At 64.8% G+C, this 21274-nt stretch overlaps 2 protein-coding genes across 2 annotated transcripts; both read left to right on the forward strand.

The window, feature by feature from the left end:
- Positions 1-33: 33 nt before the first annotated feature.
- Positions 34-11154, forward strand: PRSS56 (serine protease 56). Its single transcript, XM_025195926.1, has 16 exons — positions 34-1014; positions 3749-3886; positions 4619-4672; positions 5344-5533; positions 5689-5797; positions 5874-6033; positions 6154-6296; positions 6499-6658; positions 6797-6985; positions 7249-7410; positions 7782-7863; positions 8189-8327; positions 8861-8975; positions 9179-9268; positions 9624-9730; positions 10167-11154. The coding sequence occupies exons 1-16, from the start codon at positions 924-926 to the stop codon at positions 10338-10340; spliced, it is 2103 nt and encodes a 700-aa protein (XP_025051711.1). The 5' UTR covers positions 34-923; the 3' UTR covers positions 10341-11154.
- Positions 11155-12586: 1432 nt separating this feature from the next.
- Positions 12587-18957, forward strand: CHRND (cholinergic receptor nicotinic delta subunit). Its single transcript, XM_006017094.2, has 12 exons — positions 12587-12725; positions 13084-13229; positions 13542-13586; positions 13933-14042; positions 14583-14738; positions 15580-15695; positions 15901-16101; positions 16581-16692; positions 16906-17020; positions 17501-17711; positions 17968-18086; positions 18636-18957. The coding sequence occupies exons 1-12, from the start codon at positions 12674-12676 to the stop codon at positions 18816-18818; spliced, it is 1566 nt and encodes a 521-aa protein (XP_006017156.1). The 5' UTR covers positions 12587-12673; the 3' UTR covers positions 18819-18957.
- The last annotated feature ends 2317 nt before the right edge of the window (positions 18958-21274 follow it).

A 21274-nucleotide genomic window follows, 5' to 3' on the forward strand; every position in this document is an offset into this window, starting at 1 on the left:
AAGCCTGCTCCTTGGGCACCCCACAGCAGAGCTGCTCAGCACCAGGGGCTCTGGGAAGACACGGGACCTGGCAGGGTGGCGCAGCCAGGTGCCCTCTGGGAGGGCAAAGCCGCGTGGGATGCGGAGCTGCCCATGGTGCTCCCTGACAGGGAGGATCCATCCCAGCTGCTGCACGGCTCGGGCTCAGCGCTGGGGAGACCCCGCACGGCCTCTACCCTTCTGGGGGAGCACACAAGACCCCCCAGCCCAGCCGGGCCCTCGCTGCCGCCTGCCTTTGAACTTGCCGGCGGGTCGCACACTGTGCCAAAGTGTGATGGCCGAGCGCACGAGGAGCCAGCCCAGCCCGATTTGCTGGCAAGCCTGCCCCCTTCCCCCCGATGCTCCCCAAAGCCTCACGTCTGGGCCGGCCGCGGGGCTGGGGGCACTGGGCCGCGAGCGGGCAGCGCTGGGCTGGCATGGCGGGAAGCGTGAAAGTGATCAAGCGAGGCGGGCGGCCTCTGATCATTAGGGAGCCTTTGATGGCTCCGCGCGCTTGGGGCAGCAGACAATGGGCGCATTCAGAGCGGGGAAGCTCACAGACGGCCCCGTGCGCCCGAGCCAGCCAGCCAGGGCCCCGCGCTGCCCAGGACCCAAATGGATTCAAACAGGATCGGCCCCAACCCCCCCGTCCTTCCCAGCAGCCGGGCCTGGCATGAATTCAGCTGTTTGTGTGTCCTGCGGCCTGGGAACCGACGGCCCTGTGCCCCCCGTGGCACTGTATATATACACAACGCCACTCGCCCCGACCCATTGTTCCACTGTCACGGTCAGCGCCGGCAGCCAGGAGACGAGAGCAGAGCGGGAGGGAAGGAGCCAGCCCCAGGCAGCTCCCAGCTCCAGCCAGGCTGGGCCACGAACGCACCCCAGTCCCCACCGGCCGTGCCATGCTGCTGCCCCTGCTCTGCCTCCTCCAGCTGGCCGCTGGGGCCCCCCTGGGCAGGGAGCTGTACCTGATGCCCGCCAGCGTCCTGCAAGGTGAGTGCAGCCCCCCAGCCACCAGCATTACCTTCACCTCCCTGGAGCGGGCAGAGCTGCCCAGGTGGGCACCTGTGCAAGGGGCTCATGTGCAAGGGGCTTTGCCCCCAGGGCTGTTTAGCTGCCAAGCGGGTAGAGAAGGGGCTGGGGAGGAGCCAGGACTCCTGGGCCTGATTTGGAGAGGGGAGTGCAGTCAATGGTCAGAGCAAGAGGATGTTGGGATCCCAGCTCTGGCTGGTGAGCAGAGGGAGGGGACAGAACCGGGACTCCTGGGTTTCTTCCCTGGCTCTAGTAAGGGAGCATGCCCTCACAGAGCAGGGGCTGGACACCAGGACCCCTGATGCCAGTTCTGCCGCGCACACACCCTGACTCCAGGAAGGCCTTCTCGTGCCTCAGTTTCCCCCCTTAGGCAGGCAGGGCAGGCAGGATCCATCTCTCAGAATCCTTGCGGTCCGGGTGCAGCCTGGCCTGTTCTGCAGATGCAAGTGGGTCCCTTGTGGCAGGGCCTGTGGGGTGCTGCAGGGCGTGGGGGATAGGCAGTGGGTTGTGACCGTGCAAGGAGGTTCGGGGGCAGTCGCTTCCACTCCCCGCCACGGGCACCTGCGACTGCACCAAGAGGGGCGAGTCCCTCCCGAGGCCAAGTCCAGCCTCCCCCCACAACGCCCAGCTCCTTCTCCCGTGGGTTGGATTCCTGCTTGAGGGAAAAGGAAGGGCCCAGATCAGGGAGGGGGGCTTGGAGCTGCCCTTTGCAGCCCAGCCCCAGCACCAGGCTCTGGGCAAGCATGTGAGGAGCTGAGCAGAAGCAAAAGGCAGCTCAGGCTGATGTGCATGCACATGCACATACATACCACATGCATCATGCACACACACACCAACCATGGACACAGTTATGCACACGTGCGCACATGCAAATACTCAGAAATACCACCAATGAACACTCAGAAATGTGCATGGACACAATTATGCACACGTACATGCACGCAAATACATATAAACACCACCCATGGATACACAGAAGGCATCTACACATGCCGGCTTAAATTTACTGCGCAGTAACTTACTGCGTAGTATGCAGGAATGGCCGGCATCTACATGTGCAGGTGTTAGAGCACATTAATGCTGTCCGTGGACTGACCGGGAACTAAAGTTAATCCCAAATCAGTCCACACACACAGTGTTACTGTGCAGTAAGGCGCCTACACATATGTTACTGCACAGTAACTAATTGGGCATAAATATACCTGCACGATGCAGGTATCACATTTATGCTCAAGTTGGCATAAGTCGCCATATTTACTGCACAGTACGGGCATGCACTTGTAGACATGCGCCCATACTGCGCAGTAATTTAGTAAATGCACATGTGTAGACATGCCCAGAGAGGTGCATGTACATGCATCACGTGCATGTACATGCCTATAAGTTCATCATGGGGGCACAGAAGGAAATTGGTGAGGTTTTATTCACCAAGGCGCCCCCGGGGGTTACCAGAAATAATGGCCACAAGCTAGCAGAGAGCAGATTTAGACTGGACATTAGGAAGAACTTCTTCACAGTTCGAGTGGCCAGGGTCTGGAACGGGCTCCCAAGGGAGGTGGTGCTCTCCCCTACCCTGGGGGTCTTCAAGAGGAGGTTGGATATGCATCTAGCTGGGGTCATCTAGACCCAGCACTCTGTCCTGCCTATGCAGGGAGTCGGACTCGATGATCTATTGAGGTCCCTTCCGACCCTAACATCTATGAATCTATGAATCTATGCGTGCACAGACGCAATGAATACAGAGATGCACGCATGCTGCAAACAGCTGTGCAAAGGCACTCCCAGTACAAACATCCACATAGCCCCAGGGCCATGACGTGTAGGGGCTGGCCGCTCCCTGCAGCCTCAGTCAGTTCCTGGTTTAGTGCAAACACATGTGGCTGGGGCTGTGTGCCCGAGCACAGGCATCTCTGCCACAGCAGCCCCCACTCAGCTTCCCCCACAGCCTCGCATACAGTGCTCGCCCTCGATGCTGCCCCAGCTCTAGGATATGGGAGCCCTGCCACTGAGAGCTGTGTGTGTGCACACACCAGGCAGTGCTCAGCGCACACAGCATCCTCCATCCCACATGGGGACCGCTCCCTGCCCTCCTTCGCTGTGCCTGACCCCATGTCCACCCCCCATGTGCATGACCCACATGTCACCTCTGTGTCTCCCTGTGACCCTCTGGACCTGCGTCTTGCTGCTTGGGGACCCATGGCACATAGGGTGGTGCTATGGACCAGGGACTGGGGCGCTGACCCTCCCAGCCCACCAGGCAGGTACTGTGAATGGCCTGAGCAGTGTGCTGGGATCAGGGGGATGCAGCCAATCCTTCCACCCCCAGGGCTGCCTGACCCCTTTGTATGGGTGCACACGGCCCCTTTCCCTGCAGCTGTGCCCCGAGGCGGGCAGCTCCCTGGGAACACCAAGACCAGAGCCAGGCAGGCACGAACGCCCAGCTCTGACCCTGCTGGGCCCTATCCATCATGTGAAAGGGTGCAATTCTGTCAACCAAGCAACAGGGTGTGGAGACAGCCCACGCTCGGCACTGCGGGAGGGAGAGGGCAGGGCCGGGGGCCTGGCTTGTAGCCGTGGGAAGGAGGGGTAATCGAGAGCAGCCCCAAGGGGCACAGAGAAAGTTTTGACCCAGTCTGTCCCCTCCCCTGCTGCTCCCTGTCGGTGGCCGGGCTAATCCACTCCTCTGTGCCGGCAGCTCTGTCCAGCCGTGGGACACGAGTGCTGGAGGCAGCGCTGGAAAGCGCGCAGCTGGCACTGGAAGCTGCGTTGGCGGAGCACAGGAGGAGGTTGCAGGCCTGCCAGGACTGCGGCAACCAGACCCAGCCCTGCCCCCGTGAGTCCAGCCCCTGCCCCCGTGGTGGAGGTGGGGGTAGGGAGGGGGCACCGGGGGGCTGCCTGGCCCAGCCATGGCTCCCATTTCACAGACCCATGGCTTGGGAATACCGAGGTGTGGGGTGGGGACAGTGAGTGCCCCCATCACAGCAGAGCAGCACCGCTGGACCGTGCCAGCACCGCCCCAGGCATCGCAGACCCCCATGACAGGCCTCCCTGGAGACCCCTCCAGAGCAGTCTGTGCCTGCACCCACAGTAACCCCACATCCCCCGGAGACCCCCCAGGAGAAGCCTCTCTGCACACATCGGGCAATGCCGCCCCCTCTTCCTGCGGCCCCACCGCTGTCCTGTCTGCCCCGGAGCTGCCTGCAAAGAACTGGGTGCTAAGCTGGGCCTGCAACCCCTATCAGCACCTGTGCCCCCCACCCAGGCGGGTGCCCACCACCTCCAGCTGATGGCTGCGCCTTGCTGCCTGCACCTGGCACAGTGCAGGAGAGGCTGGACCCTGCTTGGGTCTTGCTGGGGATCTCTCTGCCCATGGCTCTGGGACTGTATTGGGGGTCTCCTGTGGAAGGGGGCACTGCAGAGTGGGGCATGTGGGTGGGCTGAGTGTGGGTGGGCTTGGGCACCCCAGCTGCCCTGGCTGGACCCCAGGCCCAGGCCCCCTGATCCTGGCTGCAGCACCAGGAGCACTGCAGGGACTGGCTCCGACTCCTCTCTCCGTGCCTCACAGGGATGCAAAGCAGCACGGTCTTGCCCAACACCCACGGGGACCAGCCGCTTCTAGGTGAGAACCACCCCCCACAACCCCATCCACGGAGGCAGGGGCCAAGGCTGGGCTGATGACGGTGGTGATGGCCTGTGCATGTGTGTGTGTGGGGGGGGGTTCAGTCTGCAGGATGCCCCCATCCCACATGGACGCTGTGTCGTGAGGCCTGCAGGCTTCCCCCCGTCCCCCGCAGCGCTCGGCGTGGGCCAGGGCAGCGCCAGGTCCGAGGCTGCCTGCCGTGGGGGCATGGGGGTCAGCGTCAGTAGCTGCCCTGGCTGCAGAGGCAGCGCTGCCCCCCTGGGGACCCGGTGGCCTGCAGCCCCAGCGCACACAGGCTCAGCCGCCTGCTCGCCTCGCTAATGGCAATTAAGTTTGACAGGTCCGTGCATGTGGGATGGCGCCTCTCGCTGCCACGCGCCGGCACAGCCCCAGCCAGCCCCCCTCACCCCACACCAGCACTCGGCTCTAGAGCTAAAGCCATGCCATGGGGAGACCCCAGGGCTGCAGTAGCAGGTGTGGGGAAGGGGCTGCGGTTCCAGATTGAGAAGCATTGGTCAGGAGCGAAGGGCACTGCCAGGGCTAGGGGGTACATGGGACTGCGGGTCAGGAGCAAGGGGCACTGCAGCACTGGGCCAAGTCCTGCTCCCCCGTGCCCCGTCCAAGCCCTTCCTTCTCTGTTTTGTCCCCAGGTTTGTGCGGCCACCAGGCACTCGCAGCCCCCAACATCACCACAGCCAAGGGCAAGATTGTGGGTGGCAGCGTGGCACCCCGCGGGGCCTGGCCTTGGCTGGTGTCTGTGCGGCTGGACGGGGAGCTGATGTGCGGGGGGGTGCTGGTGGCGGCCACCTGGGTCCTCACGGCCGCCCACTGCTTCACCGGGTACGGGGACAGTGGGGCACAGGCACAGGGGACAGCAGGGTGGGGGCGTAGGGGGCAGCTTGGCCACCCACCCACAGGGCAGTGGGTGCTGGGAGTGCTGGGCTTGGGGCTGGCTGCTCCCCAAGGTCCCCCTCACACAACTGTCCCATCGGCAGGAACCGGAACGAGTTGGCCTGGACGGTGGTGGTGGGCGACTACAACCTGGGCAAGCAGGACGAGGGCGAGCAGGAGCTGCCCGTCAGCCGCATCATCACCCACCCCAAGGTAAATCCCCACTCTTTGCCCCCCTTCCACCCACCCAGGGCCCCAGCACCCTCACTGCCACCGCCTCTGCTTGCAGTTCAACCCCAAGACCTTCCACGGGGACATGGCCCTGCTGGAGCTGACGCGCTCGCCGGTGCCCACGCAGGGGGTGAGCCCTGTGTGCCTGCCTGACGGCCCCCTGGAGCCTGCCCCAGGCACGCCCTGCTACATCGCTGGCTGGGGCTCCCTCTACGAAGGTGGGTGTGGGGTAGGGAGCAGGGGCACGTGGCCCTGGCCTGAGCCCCCTGGCGCTGGGTCGCTGCCCAGCTGGGGTTGGGGTGGCTGCTCCCCGGTGTGACGGGCTCTTGCACCTGCAGAGGGGCCGGCGGCCGAGGTGGTGATGGAGGCACGGGTGCCCTTGCTGAGCCAGGATGCCTGCCGCGGTGCACTAGGCCGGGACTTGCTCACCAGTGCCATGTTCTGCGCTGGGTACTTGTCAGGTGGCATCGACTCCTGCCAGGTACCAGCCAGGGAAGGGCCAAACTGGGGGTGGAGGGAAAGCAAGGCAATGTGCCATGGGGCATAGGCATTAGGAAGCCCCAGCTAGGACTCCTGGGTCCCTTCGCTGGGTGTCCCCTCACCCTCCGCAGAGGACAGGGGCTTGGCAGGTTCCCAGGGGACCCTCCACCCCCTGCCAACCAGAGATGATGCTCCTGGCCCAGGGAGACTCCGGGGGCCCCTTGACGTGCCAGGACCCCGGGTCGCAGCGCTTTGTGCTCTATGGGATCACATCGTGGGGCGACGGCTGTGGGGAGCGGGGCAAGCCAGGTGTCTACACCCGCGTGGCTGCCTTCGCTGACTGGATCGCCCACCAGATGCAGCGTGAGTGTCACTGCAGGTGGGGGCATGGGCTAGGGCAGGAGTGCCCGGGGCAAGCAGCTCAGACCTCAGGGCTGGGGGCAAGGGATGGGTGCTGCAGGATCCTCAAGCCCTCTAATGCTGAACCCCCCTGCCCCCCAGAGTCACCCGCCAGCCGTGAGCCCAGCTGCCCAGAGCTGCTGGCACTGCCCCAGCTGCCCACTGAGCGCCAAGCCCCTGAGCGCACCCGCCTCTGCTCCTTCTACGCCCGCAGCTGCGGCCCCCCCACAGCCCAGGAGGCCTGTGCCCATGCAGCCCAGGAGGCCTGCCAGACCCGGCAGCATCGATGCGGTGAGTGCCAGGTGCTGCCAAGGTGACCTGCTCTCGGCAGCCAGAGCTGAGTGCAAGTGCAGGCCTGGGAAGTGCCCGGCTGCAGCTGAGGGGGTCTCTGACCTGGCCCAGAGCCCTGCTCTCTGCCCACCCCCAGGTGCCCTGTGCAGAGATAAGGCTGCCCAGGGGGGCACAGCTGGGGGAGCAGCTGCATGTTGGAGCTCCTGGAGGGTTGTGGGGGGTGGGGGGCACCGTGGGACACCTGCACACTCCTGCGCCCCCAGAGCTGCGCGCCTACGCCCAGAGACTGCTGGACTTCCTGCACCGTGCCGAGGAGTTCTTCCAGGCCCGCCTGGACGTCTCCTTCTTCACCCAGGCCCTGCCACGGGCCCTGGAGCAGCTCTACACCCACCTCTTTCCTACCCAGGTGCACCAGGTGACTGCAGGTACGGCCACCCCCCAACCAGCAGGTGCCCACTGCCTGACCGCCTACCCCTATACGCGGCAAATGCCACTGCACGCCCCCTGCCCCAAACCAGGTGGGTGCCCACTGCTGCTGGGCTGTGGGTGACTCTGGGGCTGGTTTCCAAGAGCTGCTCACATCTCCACCTCCCCTGCTCAAGCCCAGCCAGGCAGCCAGCCCGAGCCCTGTCCCTGGCAGGCACCTGTCCTTGCTGGGAAGCCAGCCCAGTCCCTACACAGGTCAGCCAAGGTGTGGCACAGCCACTGGGCTAGGGGTCCTGGCCCCCCTCTGTCCCCATCACCGCAGCCCACAGGCCCTTGGCTGCCAGCTCTGAGCCCTGTGTCAATCCCCCAGAGCAGGCCTCGGACGCAGCTCGGGGAGGACACGCTGGCCCCATGAAGCAGGCAGCAGGAGGGATTCAGAGCCCCACACGCAGGTACAGTTATGGGGGCACAGGGAAGCGGGTAGGGCTAGTGCCAGGCACAGGCCAGTGCAATGGGGGCTGCTCTCCGCAGCATGCAGAGGAAGCAGCCAGCACCCCGGGCTTGTGCCCTACCCAGGCAGACGCCCAGGGCATGCATAGAGCTGCAGCCGTGATGCACTGGGGCAATGGAGGGGCAGCCTCTGGGGGGCACAGGAGGGGCAGATAGGGGCAGCAGGGAACATAACCCATGAGCCTAGGCACAGGGCAGGGATCCCAGGTGCTCCTGGCAATCATCTGCTGGGGCTGGGGACGGGACCTCACCCAGTTCTCATTGCAGGGCCAGGCAGCCCCAGCCCCCCAGCCCCAGGCCCCAGCCCCAGGGGCTCCAGCTAGAGGACCAGGTGCAGGAGCTCAGCACTGCAGAGCCAAAGCCAGAGTTGGAGCCACCACACGGGGAGGAGCAGCTCTTCCTGCAGGTAACAGGGCAGGGAGCCCAAGGCTGCACCCGACTGCTGCCCCCAGCCCAGGTGGAGCACAGAGCCCGATACGGGGCCACAGCTGCAAGCTCTCTCAGTTCCCAGGGCCAAATGGGGCTCAGCAGCCTGCCCCGTGGCATTGCACACGTGCTCAGGGGCCCGGGGCTCTGGCCATGGCCCCTGCATTGGCACCAGAGCTGGACAAGCACCCTGGAGCCCAGAGAGACAACGTGTCCCCTGCCCACCCCGTGGGCCTCCACTACCCAGACCCAGCTGCCTCAATGCATCCCCAGAGCCCCAGCCCATACCGCATGCCTCTGCTCTTCCATCAGCCTCCAGAACAGCCAGCACTCCCTGCCCACTTTTATAGCCTCTCTGGGGCAGGTGGCCACAGCTGGAGGAGGTAACAAGGCCCTTCGTTAACCCTGCCCAGGCTGCCACTGTGTGTGTATGTATGTGTGGGGGTATCTGCCCCATGGCCGGCTCTGCCCCTACGCCTCAGCCCCCTCACATCATTGCTGTCTGTCCCACAGGGTGAGGAGCTGCAGCAACATGGTCGGAGCTCCCTTCGGCAGCTGTGGGCCATGCTGGGCTCTCAGACCTCCCCACCGGACACTGCGGAGCCCATCAGTGCCCCTGCCCCAAACCGTAAGTGCTTGGAGGGTGCCTGTTGTGGGGGGCATTGGGGCATGGCAGCCAGCTGAGGGCAGCAGGGGCACGGCCGTGCTGGGTGAGAGCTGGTTGCACTGTGCTCCTTGCGCTGGCACCAACACACTGTCCTGCCCGGCTCCGGTGGGGGCAGGGGGCTGCCCTCTCCCACTGGGCTATTTGAGCCCCTTTGTCTGTGGCAGGATCTGCAGTCCCGGGGGGCCGCCCCACACGGGAGAAGCGAGAGCTCCGGGGTGACGTCGCAGGGGATGAGGCAGCAGGCGACAGCCGAGGTAGGCGCAGCCCCTGACCCAGGAGACCAGCCCAGGATGCCTCACCCAGCCTCTGCCTGGTGCCCTGGGCTGGCAGGGTTGCAGGGGTCTAGGCCCAAGCCCCCACTCCCCCAGGGCCCATGCTGGCAGCTCAGCTTCCCTTCTCGCCAGCCATCCAGGTGCACCCCACCATGAGAGCTGGGAGCAGGCTCACTGTCTCCCAGCTCAGTACATCTGTGCCCTGTTATCAGTGGCTGTGTCTCACCCCAGAGGTGGCTGCCATGAAGCCCGCTACCCCCGGGAGAAGGGTAGCCCCCAGCCTGGCTTGGCTGGTGGCCGGCACACCCTGATCCCTGCACTCTCTGCCATGGTGCAGGCTGCCTGGGGCTGGCCGAGGCGGCGCGGCGTGTCCAGGCCATGCGGGAGCTGTACCGCTGGGTGCTGCAGGTGCCAGACGGGGACCTGGCCATGACCTTCCAGGAGGTGAGTGCCCACCCTGCAGCCCGGCACCAGGCACTGCCTGCCTGGAGCTACTCTGGCTTGGGTGCAAGCAGGACCCAGTGCACGTGGTGACCCCCCTGCCCTGGGGTGGCTGCAGTGCCCTTTGCCCCGCTCCACAGCCTGGTCCCCATCTTGGGCTGGGTGAGGTTAATCCTCCAGCTCAAGCCCAGCAGGCCGTGCTGCCACCCTGCTGAATCCTGGGTTTGAGCCCCCGCTCAGGCTTGCAAGTTCTCCTTCCCTTCCTGTCCCGAACATTGCAGGGCAGGTCCCCAGCTGTGGTGTTGCACCCGGAGCAGGCGGTGTCGCAGTGCTAGACGGAGGGGTGGGGGGCAGGGGCACAGGCTTGCCGGCTCGCACTCCCCAGTGCAAAGCACCCTGCGCGTGCCCCAGCTCTCACGCCTCCCTCCCCTCCCTTCAGATCCTGGTGGACCTGGGCTCCAAGAACGCCAAGGGGCTGTGCAAGGCGCAGGTCCGGGCCACGGTCGGTGGCAGGGCCATGGCCTTCCCTGGCCTCGTGGGGCTGGACAGTGACTCGCTGCACCGCAGCATGCCGGGCCTGGTGGCCGCCGCGCTGGAGACCTTGAAAACCTAACAGGGACCCTGGGGCTGGGTGTTGCCCCCTGCCCCACTGGCTCCAGAGCAGGATGAGGCCAGGCAGGGGGTGTCCCCTGGAGATGGAGAACCCACCTGGCTGAGGCTGGGCCAGCCAGGACTGGACCCTCCAGCCAGACACACTGCAGAGCCTGGCACCTTCCAGCCCACCTACCCCAGCAGCAAGGCGAAGGTGTGGGGACGGCGCAGGGGACCTGGGGAGAGAGCAAGCAGCCGAGGCAAGCCGCTTGGGGCAAACATCGCCTTGGCCCCCGGCCCTGCAAGGGTGGAGCAGGCCTGAGTGGTGCACCCCGGACCGAGGAACTGCCCAGCACTGGCTCCTGGCTTATCTGCAGCCTCCCTGTAGCTCTGGACCCAGGCTGCCCTGGCTGCCCCCTGCCCCATCATCAGAGGGAGCAGGTGACTCTGGGGCCCTCTTTGCTGGCTGACAAAGGCCCCATCCCCTCACTTCCCCACAGGCTTTGGGTAATAGGCTCCCCCCTGCGCTCCCTGCCTTGCAGGGCCAGGAGGCCAAGCACAGCATGGACCCCAGCCCCCTGTGCCCGCACTGGCACCAGGCCTGGGCATGGGGACAGACCACGCTCCCACTGTCTGCAAGCCCTGGGCTCCCCTCCTCAGGCTTGCCTCACTGCCTGGCCTTGGCTACAGCCCTTCTGCTGCCCTGCCTCGGTTTCCCCATCTGTAAAAGGGCCCCAGATCTGCCTCCTAGGGGACAGGGCAGCTGGCTCCACCTCCACATGCTGAGGGCAGGAGTGGGGCAGCTAGGACAGCTCATCCCACTGCAGAGCCTCCCTCGGCCAACACATAGGGCCTATTTATTTGTACAGAGAATGGTTTATTTTTAAATAAATGGGTATTTTATGGTAACCCCGTCTCAGACGTCTGCAGGGCCAGTAAGGTGGGGCAGCTGGGACCCTCCCCGGCATCGCCACTTGGCGGGGGCCTGCTCTGTGGGGTCTCCAGTGGTGACCCCAGCTCCAGTGCTGCCTGGCTCCCGCCCCTGAAGAGAGCTGGGCCTGGGATCGGGACCGCTCCCTGCGGGATTGGTGCCATCGGAGCAGGAAGCAGCTGCTGGCAAGTGGTGAGTGACAGGGCGGCTGGACCCAGTGCCGAGGCTGCCGTTTGCTCCCAGCCACCCTCGCAGCAGTATTCAGAGCCACGCGGCATCCCGGCTGCCCCCCGGCAATGTCTGCCAAGGCCCTGCATAGTGCTGACAGCCCCCAAGGAGGGGGAAGGGGGAGCCACAATGCCTGGGCTCTCTGTCCAGCCTGGGGAAGGAGTGAGCGCCACATATCCATCGGGATTCCTGGGTTCTCTTCCAGCGCCCCGGGAGATTCCCATGGTCCTGAGCACCTGCAGCTCCAGCTGAAGCTAGCGGGAGGAGGGATGCTGAGCTCCATGGAAAAGCAGACCCTGGCACCAAGCTGGGCAAGACAGGGCACCAGCGCCAGATGCTGGACATGTTGGTTAGACTGGGCAACACAGTCCTGCCCAGGCCAGGCCAGCTCCAAATGCCCCAGAGTGCGATTCCTCAGCACAGAGAGAAACGGCCCCTCCCGGAGGGTTAGAAATGACCTGCGAACCTCCAGCCCCAGCCCTCCAGCGCCTGGGACCCCCTGCGGCAGGGCACAGAGACCCTGGTGGAGTCCCCTCCCTACTCTGTGGCACAGCTCACCAGGACCTTCCCTGACACAGTACAGAGAAACAGCTGCTAACTGCAGCAAACACCTGGCTTCCCCCAGGAGAGGTGGAGTGGATTGGCACCACATGGCATGCCAGCCCTGGGTGGCCATGGCCAGATGAGGCCCCATCTGCAGCTCTCTGCCTGGCTGCTGAGCTGCGAGGTTGCGGTGCCATCGGGCACGGGGCTTGGAGCTGTCAGGCCACCTGCACCCGGCGCGTCTGGGAGCATTTGGCACGGCAGGGAGAGTCGAGGAACCCCCAAGGCACCCGACGGCCGGTGTAGTTGTGGGGCAGTCCCCCAAGATGCTGCATGCCTGGCAGGGCCTGGGTACCAGGCCAGGCACACTGTGCCCCTCGGCATGGTACTGGCAGAGCCGCCGATTGCTGCCAGTGGCACCAGCGCTGGCATTGCCCGCCTGCCCCTTGCCCCTGGGGTGGGGGCAGCAGGGGGACGGGATCGCAATGCCGCCTCTGATCCCTCGCCCGTGGCTCTCACTCCCACCCCTCCCCCCGTGCACCTGTCTCTGCCCGTCTCCAGCATTTCCCCCACGGTGTCTGCTCTGACTTCCGTCCTTCCCAACGCCCCGCAGACAGTCAGGGGCCGGCTCAGCCCCGGCACTGCGCTGCGGTATGGAGGGTCCAGCTCTGCGGCTCGCCTTGCTCTGGGCCATCGCCCTGGCGGGTAAGGATAGGGGTGCGGGGGGTGCCAGCTGGGAGGGGTTGCAGAGTCTGCGGCCGCCAGTGGCTTTGTGCTGATCCCGGAGGGAGCCTGAGCCCCATGGAGCCCCAGAGCTGGCGGGACCTCAGAACAGGGCAGAAAGAGCCTTTCCTGGCAGGGGGCCACAGGCTTGGTGTGACCAGCCGCCCTCGCCCCTTGCAGGACAGAGGCACTCCCTGCCCCAGGCCCCGGGAGGCGTGTTCTGGGGGCAGTGGCAGGAGACCAGGACCCCTGCCCCTTTGCCCCCCACCTGCCTGGCTTGGCAGGTCCCCCCTCCCACCCCCAGACCCCCCTGAGTGTTCATGGGGCCGCACACCCACAGGCGGCTCGTGCGTGAACCAGGAGGAGCGGCTCATCAACTACCTCTTCAACGAGAAGGGCTACAACAAGGACCTGCGCCCCGTCGCCTCCACAGACCAGGCCGTCGACCTCTACATTGCCCTGACGCTCTCCAACCTCGTCTCACTGGTGCGTGGGGTGGGGGCGCACCAAGGGAACCCCCTGGGCATGAGGCAGCCAGGACCCACCCCACAGGGCAGCTCAGGGGCCTCCCAGGACTTCAAGGAGGCTTCTCCCGCCTCACCATGGGCCTCATCCTGCCCTGAAAGACCCAGCTGGGTCCTCAGCCCCAACCCAGACCAGGTCCCCAGGAGCTGAGGGAGGAAGCTGCAATTGCACTGTGCCCCCAGGCCACACCAGGACATGCCGGAGATGCAGCACCGCTGCAGAGGGTGGCGGGGGGCCCAGGCTGCACCTCATTGCTGCCTGGTGTCGTTACAGAAAGAAGCCGACGAGACCCTCGCCACCAGTGTCTGGATTGAGCACGTGAGTGGGTTCGGGGTCCCTGGGGCAGATTTTAGGGTGGGGAGGGCTCAGCGGTGGAGCCAGCTACTGCCCCTCTCCTCACTCCCAACCCTTGCCCATCCCTCTGCCCCCGGTGCCTGCTTGCTGCAGCACTCCTGTCCCCCAGAAGCCATGGCAGCCTCCCCACGGCTCCTCTGGCCCCTCGAGCCTGGCCCTTGAGGCACAGGAGGCCAAAGGTGCCTTCTCCGGGCAGAGCCTACCCCCGATCCCCCTGCTGTGCCAGTCAGTCTGGGCAGAGGTGGCTTCTGGATGCACGGCCGGTTCCCATCTGTAAGTAGGTGAACCGGTCTCCCGGGCTTCTCTGCAGAGCTGGGTGGATCTTCGGCTGCAGTGGAACAAGTCGGAGTTTGGCGGCATCCAGATCCTCCGGCTCCCCCCGGACATACTGTGGCTGCCCGAGATCTTCTTGGAGAACAAGTGAGCAGCGTGCCCTGCTGAGCCCATGGAGGCCAGGCCGTGTCTGTACCCATCACTGGCACACCACTAGCTCTGGGCTGGCTGCTCTGGCCAGTGATGCCTGTGAGGCGGGGATGCCCTAACCCACTCGGCGTCCCTCCAGTGAGGAAAGGGGTGCGGGGACAGGGCCCTGTGCTGGCTGGATCCGTGCATGGAGCTGTCAGCAACACCCTCTTCAGATTCCTGCTTTTCAGTCTCCATTGTGGTACTCACAGCCACAAGCTGGTGGGAACATGCATCCCACGGCCTGGGAGCACATGGTCCTTCGGGACCTTCACACCCTCCTCAAGCTGAGGACGGGGATGCTAATCACTCAGCAGAGTCCAAGCCCCGAGGAGACTGCCCCATTGCTCTGGTGCCAGAAAACCTTTAGTTGGGGTATCCTGGCAGGGGCCTCCTCTCCCACGGGACCAGTACAGCAGTGGCAGGGGGGGAGAATCGGGGCCTTCTTGACCCCCATGGCTGGCAGCGCTCACCCTCCAGCACCCTCTGTTTGCACAGCAACGACGGCACCTTCCAGATCGCATACTACTGCAACGTGCTGGTCTACAACACGGGCGACATGTACTGGCTGCCGCCCGCCATCTTCCACAGCGCCTGCCCCATCAACGTCAAGTTCTTCCCCTACGACTGGCAGAACTGCAGCCTGAAGTTCAGGTACGGACGGGGTCACTCGCCACCACTGCCCACCACCCCTCGGGCCTGTCATCTAGAAGAGGGGAGGCCGAGAGGAACACAGGACCTCCCTGTAACAGACCTCCACGAAGAGGAGGAGGAGGACAAGTTGTTCTCCGTGGCCCTGGCAGGAAGACAAGGAGAATTAAGGACAAGAGGAAATGGGTTTGATGGGCAAGGACACAGGCTGGATCCTTCCCAAGGGTGGGTGTGGTGGAACGGGCTGTGGGATATCCTTGGCCGGAGGCTTTTCAGGACAAGCGTCTGTCGGGGCTGGTCCGGGTGCCGCAGGCTAGACAGTCTCCTGAGGTTCCTTCCAGCCATACGTGCCCACATAGCATGGCCCCAGCAGCCTGGGATCCATTCCCATGCCCCAGTTTGGCCAATACAGCCCCATTACCGGCCCCAGTCCTGGCACAGAGCCCTAAAGCCCTCTGAAGTCAGGTGGGAAGACACCCATTTGCATCTACCTTGGAGCAGTCCCAACAGGCATCTCCCTATTGATGTCAGTGGGTTGAGGCCAGGCTCCCCATTACCCAGGGTAGCAGTGACACCTGGGTACAAGACAGAGGCTGAGGCCTCCAACCGGGATGCGCTGGCTCAGCTCAGCCCCAGACACCGACCCGTGGGTAGAGATGACCTCCACCCAAGGCCACACGTGCCCGCCAGGGCCCAGAGCCATTGGTCTTCTGGCTCTTGGCAGAGGTGGATTCGGCAGCCAGCGCAGGGGACGGGTGCTGGAGTTGAGGAGGAGGAGGAGGACGAGGAGGGGTACCGGGCAGGCACAGGCTGGCATGTACTCACCTGCCTCTCTCTGGGGCAGATCCCTCATGTACAACGCCAAGGAGATCAACATGCAGCTGCGGCAAGAGTTCGATAAAACCACCAATAAATCCTTCCGCACGGAGTGGGTCGAGATCGACCTCGCGGCCTTCACTGGTAAAGAGTGTCCGCCCCAGCCCCAGTCTGGTCTCATGACCGGGGTATGTGCTGTGCCCCTGAGGACAGCGCCAGGCTGTCTCCTCGCAGCGTCCGGCCAGGCTCGTGTCCAGGGTGGTGGGTGGCCCGGGGACGGCCCGTTCCAGGCCAGCAAGGGGACTGCAAAGCCCATGGTGATGCCCTTCCCTGCTCCCCTCTCCCGCAGAGAACGGGGAGTGGGAGATCATCCACAAGCCAGCCCGCAAGAACATCGACCCGAACTTCACACCTGACAGCAACGCCTACCAGGACATCACCTTCTACCTCATCATCAAGCGCAAGCCGCTCTTCTACATCATCAACATCGTCATGCCCTGTGTCCTCATCGCCTTCCTGGCCATCCTCGTCTTCTACCTGCCGGCCGACAGTGAGCGCAGGACCCCCCACCCCTCGGGCCCACACTGAGAAGGGGTCCCCTTCCTCACCACAGCGGCTGAGGCGCTCCAGGCCACAGCCATGCAAGGGAGGGGTCCCCCCATAGCCAAGCCAAGCACAGGATCCCAGAGACCAAGGGTGCCCTCCACGTGCAGTGAGATGGGATCCCCTCAGTCCCACATGTGGTGAACACAGCATCCCTCTGCCCCAAGGAGGTACCGGACCCTGGTCCCCTGCCCACGGCGATGGCAGGGCTGGCTCTGCCGACCACAGGTGCCCAGCCGGGCAGGGGGAGCCCTCCCGCACTCGCTGCCGGGGTTGGTCTGCTGGCTGACCCCCCCCGTGGAGCTGGTCTGCCCCATGAGGGAGCAAGAGGGGTCCTTACTATGTGCCAGGGGACGGGAGGACTGTGGGGGCACTCCCTAGAGCTGGGGCAGGAGGGGAGGCACCCTGAGATCTCTGCTTTTCCAGGTGGGGAGAAGATGACCCTGATTATCTCCGTCCTGCTTGCCCAGTCCGTCTTCCTGCTGCTGATCTCCCAGCGCCTGCCTGCCACCTCCCTGGCTGTCCCCCTCATCGGCAAGTGAGTCTCCAGCTGCCCCCCGCCATGCATGCCCCCAGGGCCGGGGGGGTAGATGGCTTCTGCCGGGTGGGTGGGACATGCCCCATGTGACGGGGACCCCCAGCCGGTCCCGGTCTGCAGGGCTCTTCCTGCAGAGAAGTGGGGGTAAGTGTGGCCCCCCCAGGGCATGGCTCTGCCCCAGGCTGCCGGCTGAGTGCTGGGCTCTGCTTACAGGTACCTGCTTTTCATCATGCTGCTGGTGACCGCGGTGGTGGTGACCTGTGTGGTGGTGCTGAACATCCACTTCCGGACGCCCAGCACCCACATCATGTCTGCCTGGACCAAGGAGGTGAGCAGGAGAGGGGTAAAGGGGGCTCTGGCAGGATGCAGGCCGTGGGTCCCCCATTGTCCCCTCATGCCTTGTCCAAGACTGTTGGACCTTCAGGCCAGGCATGGTCCATCTCCCTCAGCTCATGCTGAGAACCAGCTGAGACTGGAGTTGCAGGACCGGTCTGCATGGCTCTGACCCTCCATATGGCACGGCCTGGGGTGGCTGAGCCTTGACGGGGGGTGGTGACTTTGGATAAATGCTGCAGGGCTGGGTGGGGGCCAGGGCTGGTGAGATCCCCTGGCCCCCTTGGCATGCGGCAGGGCAGGCCCCCTTTAGCTGGGCCAGCCCCAGCCGGGGGCAACACCTCTAGCCCAGTGACACTACAGGCCCAGGCACTGAGCTCTGGCATCCAGCATCACCCCCCAAGTCATAGGTGACAAGAAAGAACGTGGGGGGGAGTCCAGCCCTTTCCCCCAGCCCCAGCCTCCTGCCCCCCAGGTCTTCCTGGAGACCCTGCCCCGCCTGCTGCACATGTCCCGGCCAGCCGAGAGCGAGCCTGACCCGCGCCAGGGGCTGCTGATCCGCCGCAGCAGCTCCGTGGGCTACATCGTCAAGGCGGAGGAATACTTCAGCGTCAAGGCACGCAGCGAGCTCATGTTTGAGAAGCAGTCAGAGCGGCACGGGCTGGCCAGCCGTGCCACCCCCGCACGTGAGTGCCCGTGCCCCTGCCAGGGACCGGGGGGCAGGGGAGCAGCTGCATGGCACCCCTGGGAGATGCAAGGCAAGGCTGTGCAGGGACCATGCAGCAGGCAGGAGCCCCTGTCCCACATGGCCCTGGCCCCTGTCCAAGCAGCCCCATAGGACTGGGACCCTGCCCACGAAGCTGTCATGCCCGCTTCTCCCACGAAGCTGTCATGCCTGCTCTCAGCTCACAGCTCTCCTCCTCTCCACACCCCGCACAGCAGGACCGACCCCCTTGAGCATGGGTGACACACAGGAGCAGCTGTATGGCGAGGTGCAGCCGGCGATCGATGGGGCCAACTTCATCGTTGAGTACACGAGGGAGAAGAACGCCTATAACGAGGTAGGTGGTGGGGCAGGGGGCAGCATCCCAGCCCACCAGGTGCCCAGAACAAGGCTTAGACTCCATCCCTGCCCCACACCCACAGCCCGCTTCCAGTCTGACCCGGGTGGCATGAGGGGTGGGCATGAGGGGGCTGGAGCCCCTAGAGACGCCCCCTCCCTGCCCCTGTCCCCCCAGCTGGCTCTGACTGGCACCGTGTTGGCAACTGCAGCAGAGACACGAAGGCAGGAGCAGGGCCAGAGCTGCCCTCTGCCCCCATCAGAGCGGGCAGCCATGAGGACTGCCCCGCAGGGGACTGGTAGCTTCACAATCCAGCTTGCCATGGGGAGCAGGTGCTGTGAGGAGCCCAGGCTGCCCCTGCTATAGGGGGAAGGGGTGCAGGGTGGCAGTCTCCAGGACTCTTGGCTGTGCCGCCGTGCCCAGCCCCCTCCACCCTCTCTTCCTCTTCACTCTGCCTATTCCTCACCCACCCTCACCCCTTCGCCCTCCCTGGCTCTGGTCTGCCACCCCTGGGGTCCCCCATCCCAATGGGCCCCTCCCATGCTACAGGAGAAGGACAACTGGAACCGTGTGGCCCGGACGGTTGACCGGCTCTGCCTGTTTGTGGTGACCCCGGTGATGGTCCTGGGGACCCTGTGGATCTTCCTGATGGGCATCTACAACCACCCGCCACCGCTGCCCTTCGCCGGGGACCCCTTCGACTACCGCACGGAGAACCGCCGCTACATCTAGGGGCTGCTGAGACACTGCCACCCAGCCCAGGGCAGCAGGGCCCTGCCCACCCTCTCTTTCTGAGTTATTTCTGCTTTTCTTACCTTGTCCCGGATGATAAAATAAAGCCCTGGGCCTGGGCTGGCTGGTCTGTGGGGTTGTGTCGAGCACCAAATCTTGGCAGCACAGAAAGGAGGCGATGTCTCTGCCCCACAGCTGCCAACCTCCAGGCTCTGTCCCGCTGTGTCCTGCTGCTCTGCCCTCCCCCTGGCCAGGGCTGGAGCAGAGATGCAGAGTGGGGATGGTGAGGGACAGGAGGGTGAGGCCCCCATACCTGTAGGTAGTGCCCAAGGCTCAAACCCTACTCGGCCCATGTTGTCATGCCGCTGTCTCTGACCATCCGCGCAGCAGCCGTTGCCCCCTTAGACATCAGCATCTTGGGAGCTTCTGGCACAAACCAGCTGCTGGAAACATGAGAGGTGGCACCAGACAAGCAGCTGCTCTCCCCAGCCACCAGTGAGCCATGCTGTGGCTCTGGCAGGGGACCCTGGGGCAGGGCTAGCCCTGGTCCTCACCTGACTGGGGGTTCAGTGCACTAAGCCATGGGTCCCAGCCTTCCCCTGGGGACGTGGCTCTGCTCTATCCATGTCCCGCTCTGGAAGGTTTCTCCTGGCATCCACTATAACTTCCCTTTGAGTAGTCAGTCACAAGCTGCCCTGTGCCCTGTACCCCCCGGGACCCTGCAGACAGGTCTCAAGCCCCCTCCTGGCCCCTGCACATAAGCGCCCCCCAGCTGACACCCGCACACTGCACCCTTCCAGCCCTTCTTTGCAAACCAGCTCCTGCTGTGTGGGCACATGTGTTCCCTTCCCTAAGCAGGATAGAAAGCGGCAGCATAACTACGGTCGCCCTCATCCAGGCAGGGGGGCTCTGGAGGCACATGCACATGCAAGGCACTGTGACTGCATGCACACAGATGCACCTGCCCACAGCAGGGACCCATCTCTGGTACCCGAGGACAAGCTGCCGAAGCCTGAGCTAAAGGAGCAGCCCAGGGGGCTCTGCGGACCAGCTAGGAGGAGACAGGGGCTGTTCCCAGCATTTACTGCTGCCCCTTGCTGGGTCCAATGCACCGAGGGAGGCACATGTGCTCTCTAACGTGGGGTCAGGGGGCACAGACAGACCCACAGTACCTGAGCCAGGCACCCGCTGTGCAGCAGGGCTGGTGGTCCCTATCCTGTCCCCAGGGGCACCCCACCCTGTCCTGCTCCTTGGGACTGCTCCCAGGGCAAGCCACCAAGTGCCCCATGCCCTGCTCCTTGGGGAGCATGGAGATGGACCTGCCCTGCCCCCAGTGACCGGGTGCGGGGGAGGCAGGATCCCATTGGAAACCACACTCCAGGACCCCAACCCCCTTGGAGGGCTCCAGGATCCGTTCAGAGCTGGGGGTGAGAAGTCAGTGCCAGCTGCCACCTGGTCACTGGAGAGGGGCTGAGACCTGCATGTTCAGTCCGTGCCAGACCCATGTGGCAGCGCTGGGGCAGGGAGGAGGGTGCCCAGAGCCTATGACCCAGGCAGCTCCTTTGCTGAGCCCGGGCTCCAAGCCCTCCCTGCCCAAGCCACCTCACTCCTGCCGCCTTCCAGGACAGACCCCTGCGCCCCACAGTGCCGGACACTGCCTGGGCCCCACTGCCTCATGGACCCCTGCCCTGCCAGCCAAAGCCCGCCTGGGCCCCAGGCTGCATCGCGAAGGCCCCAGAGCCCTGCTGTCAACCCAGCCCAGCCCAGCCCAGCCCAGCCCCAGGGGCCCCACCAAGGAAGGCCACAGGGAGAGGCTGGGCCAGGGGATATTCTTAAGGGGGGGCTGTGGCCAGCAGCGGAGCAAGGCCAGACGGGAAGCACAGGGTCCCATTTCACGGACAGCTGATGCTGCTCGAGCCGCAGCACACCTGGTTTGCAAACCGCAGGCAGACAGCCGAGATGGCCACACTTCCCTCAGCCCCACGGCACAGCCAGGGATGAAGGGGGTCCTGCCCCCCCACCTCAGGCTCAGGGGGCTCCTTCCAGCAGGGACCAGCTCTGCTCCCAGCCCCACCTGGGCACACAGCCACAGCTGCCACCTCCACCCCAGGTGTGCGCATGCAGGGGTTAACCCCATAGCTGCTGAAAGCGCCGCCTGGCATCCCGGCAGATCAGAAATGGGCCTGTACGTGTGGGGTGGGCTGGGCTGGGCAGCCCCCCCGAAGCCATATGGCCCTCTCAGATGCAGCCATAGGGCTGAGCCCTGCCCTGCCTCCACCCAGATTTGCCGGGGGGGGGAGCAGGATCTCCAGTTTGGTTCTCAGGGGTGGGGAGCCCACAGGTCTGAGGCAGCACAGACACACACACACAAAAGTCACCCCTAAAAGTGCCCCTCCAATAGCCAGGCCCAGGAAGCTGCTGCTCCCCATGAACAACCGAGGGCCCTGCTGGCATCC

Source organism: Alligator sinensis, unplaced genomic scaffold, assembly GCF_000455745.1.
Source record: "Alligator sinensis unplaced genomic scaffold, ASM45574v1 scaffold301_2, whole genome shotgun sequence".
Classification (NCBI taxonomy): domain Eukaryota; kingdom Metazoa; phylum Chordata; order Crocodylia; family Alligatoridae; genus Alligator; species Alligator sinensis.

What these genes read in the sequence shown, in the direction of transcription:
- PRSS56 (XM_025195926.1), top strand. Translation starts at nt 924, where the DNA reads ATGCTGCTGCCCCTGCTCTGCCTCCTCCAGCTGGCCGCTGGGGCCCCC. An exon ending in GATCGCCCACCAGATGCAGC is followed by an intron (nt 6,659 to 6,796) that starts GTGAGTGTCACT and finishes CCTGCCCCCCAG; the next exon opens with AGTCACCCGCCAGCCGTGAG. An exon ending in GACCCGGCAGCATCGATGCG is followed by an intron (nt 6,986 to 7,248) that starts GTGAGTGCCAGG and finishes CTGCGCCCCCAG; the next exon opens with AGCTGCGCGCCTACGCCCAG.
- CHRND (XM_006017094.2), top strand. Translation starts at nt 12,674, where the DNA reads ATGGAGGGTCCAGCTCTGCGGCTCGCCTTGCTCTGGGCCATCGCCCTG. An exon ending in CGACCTCGCGGCCTTCACTG is followed by an intron (nt 15,696 to 15,900) that starts GTAAAGAGTGTC and finishes CCTCTCCCGCAG; the next exon opens with AGAACGGGGAGTGGGAGATC. An exon ending in TGTCTGCCTGGACCAAGGAG is followed by an intron (nt 17,021 to 17,500) that starts GTGAGCAGGAGA and finishes CCTGCCCCCCAG; the next exon opens with GTCTTCCTGGAGACCCTGCC.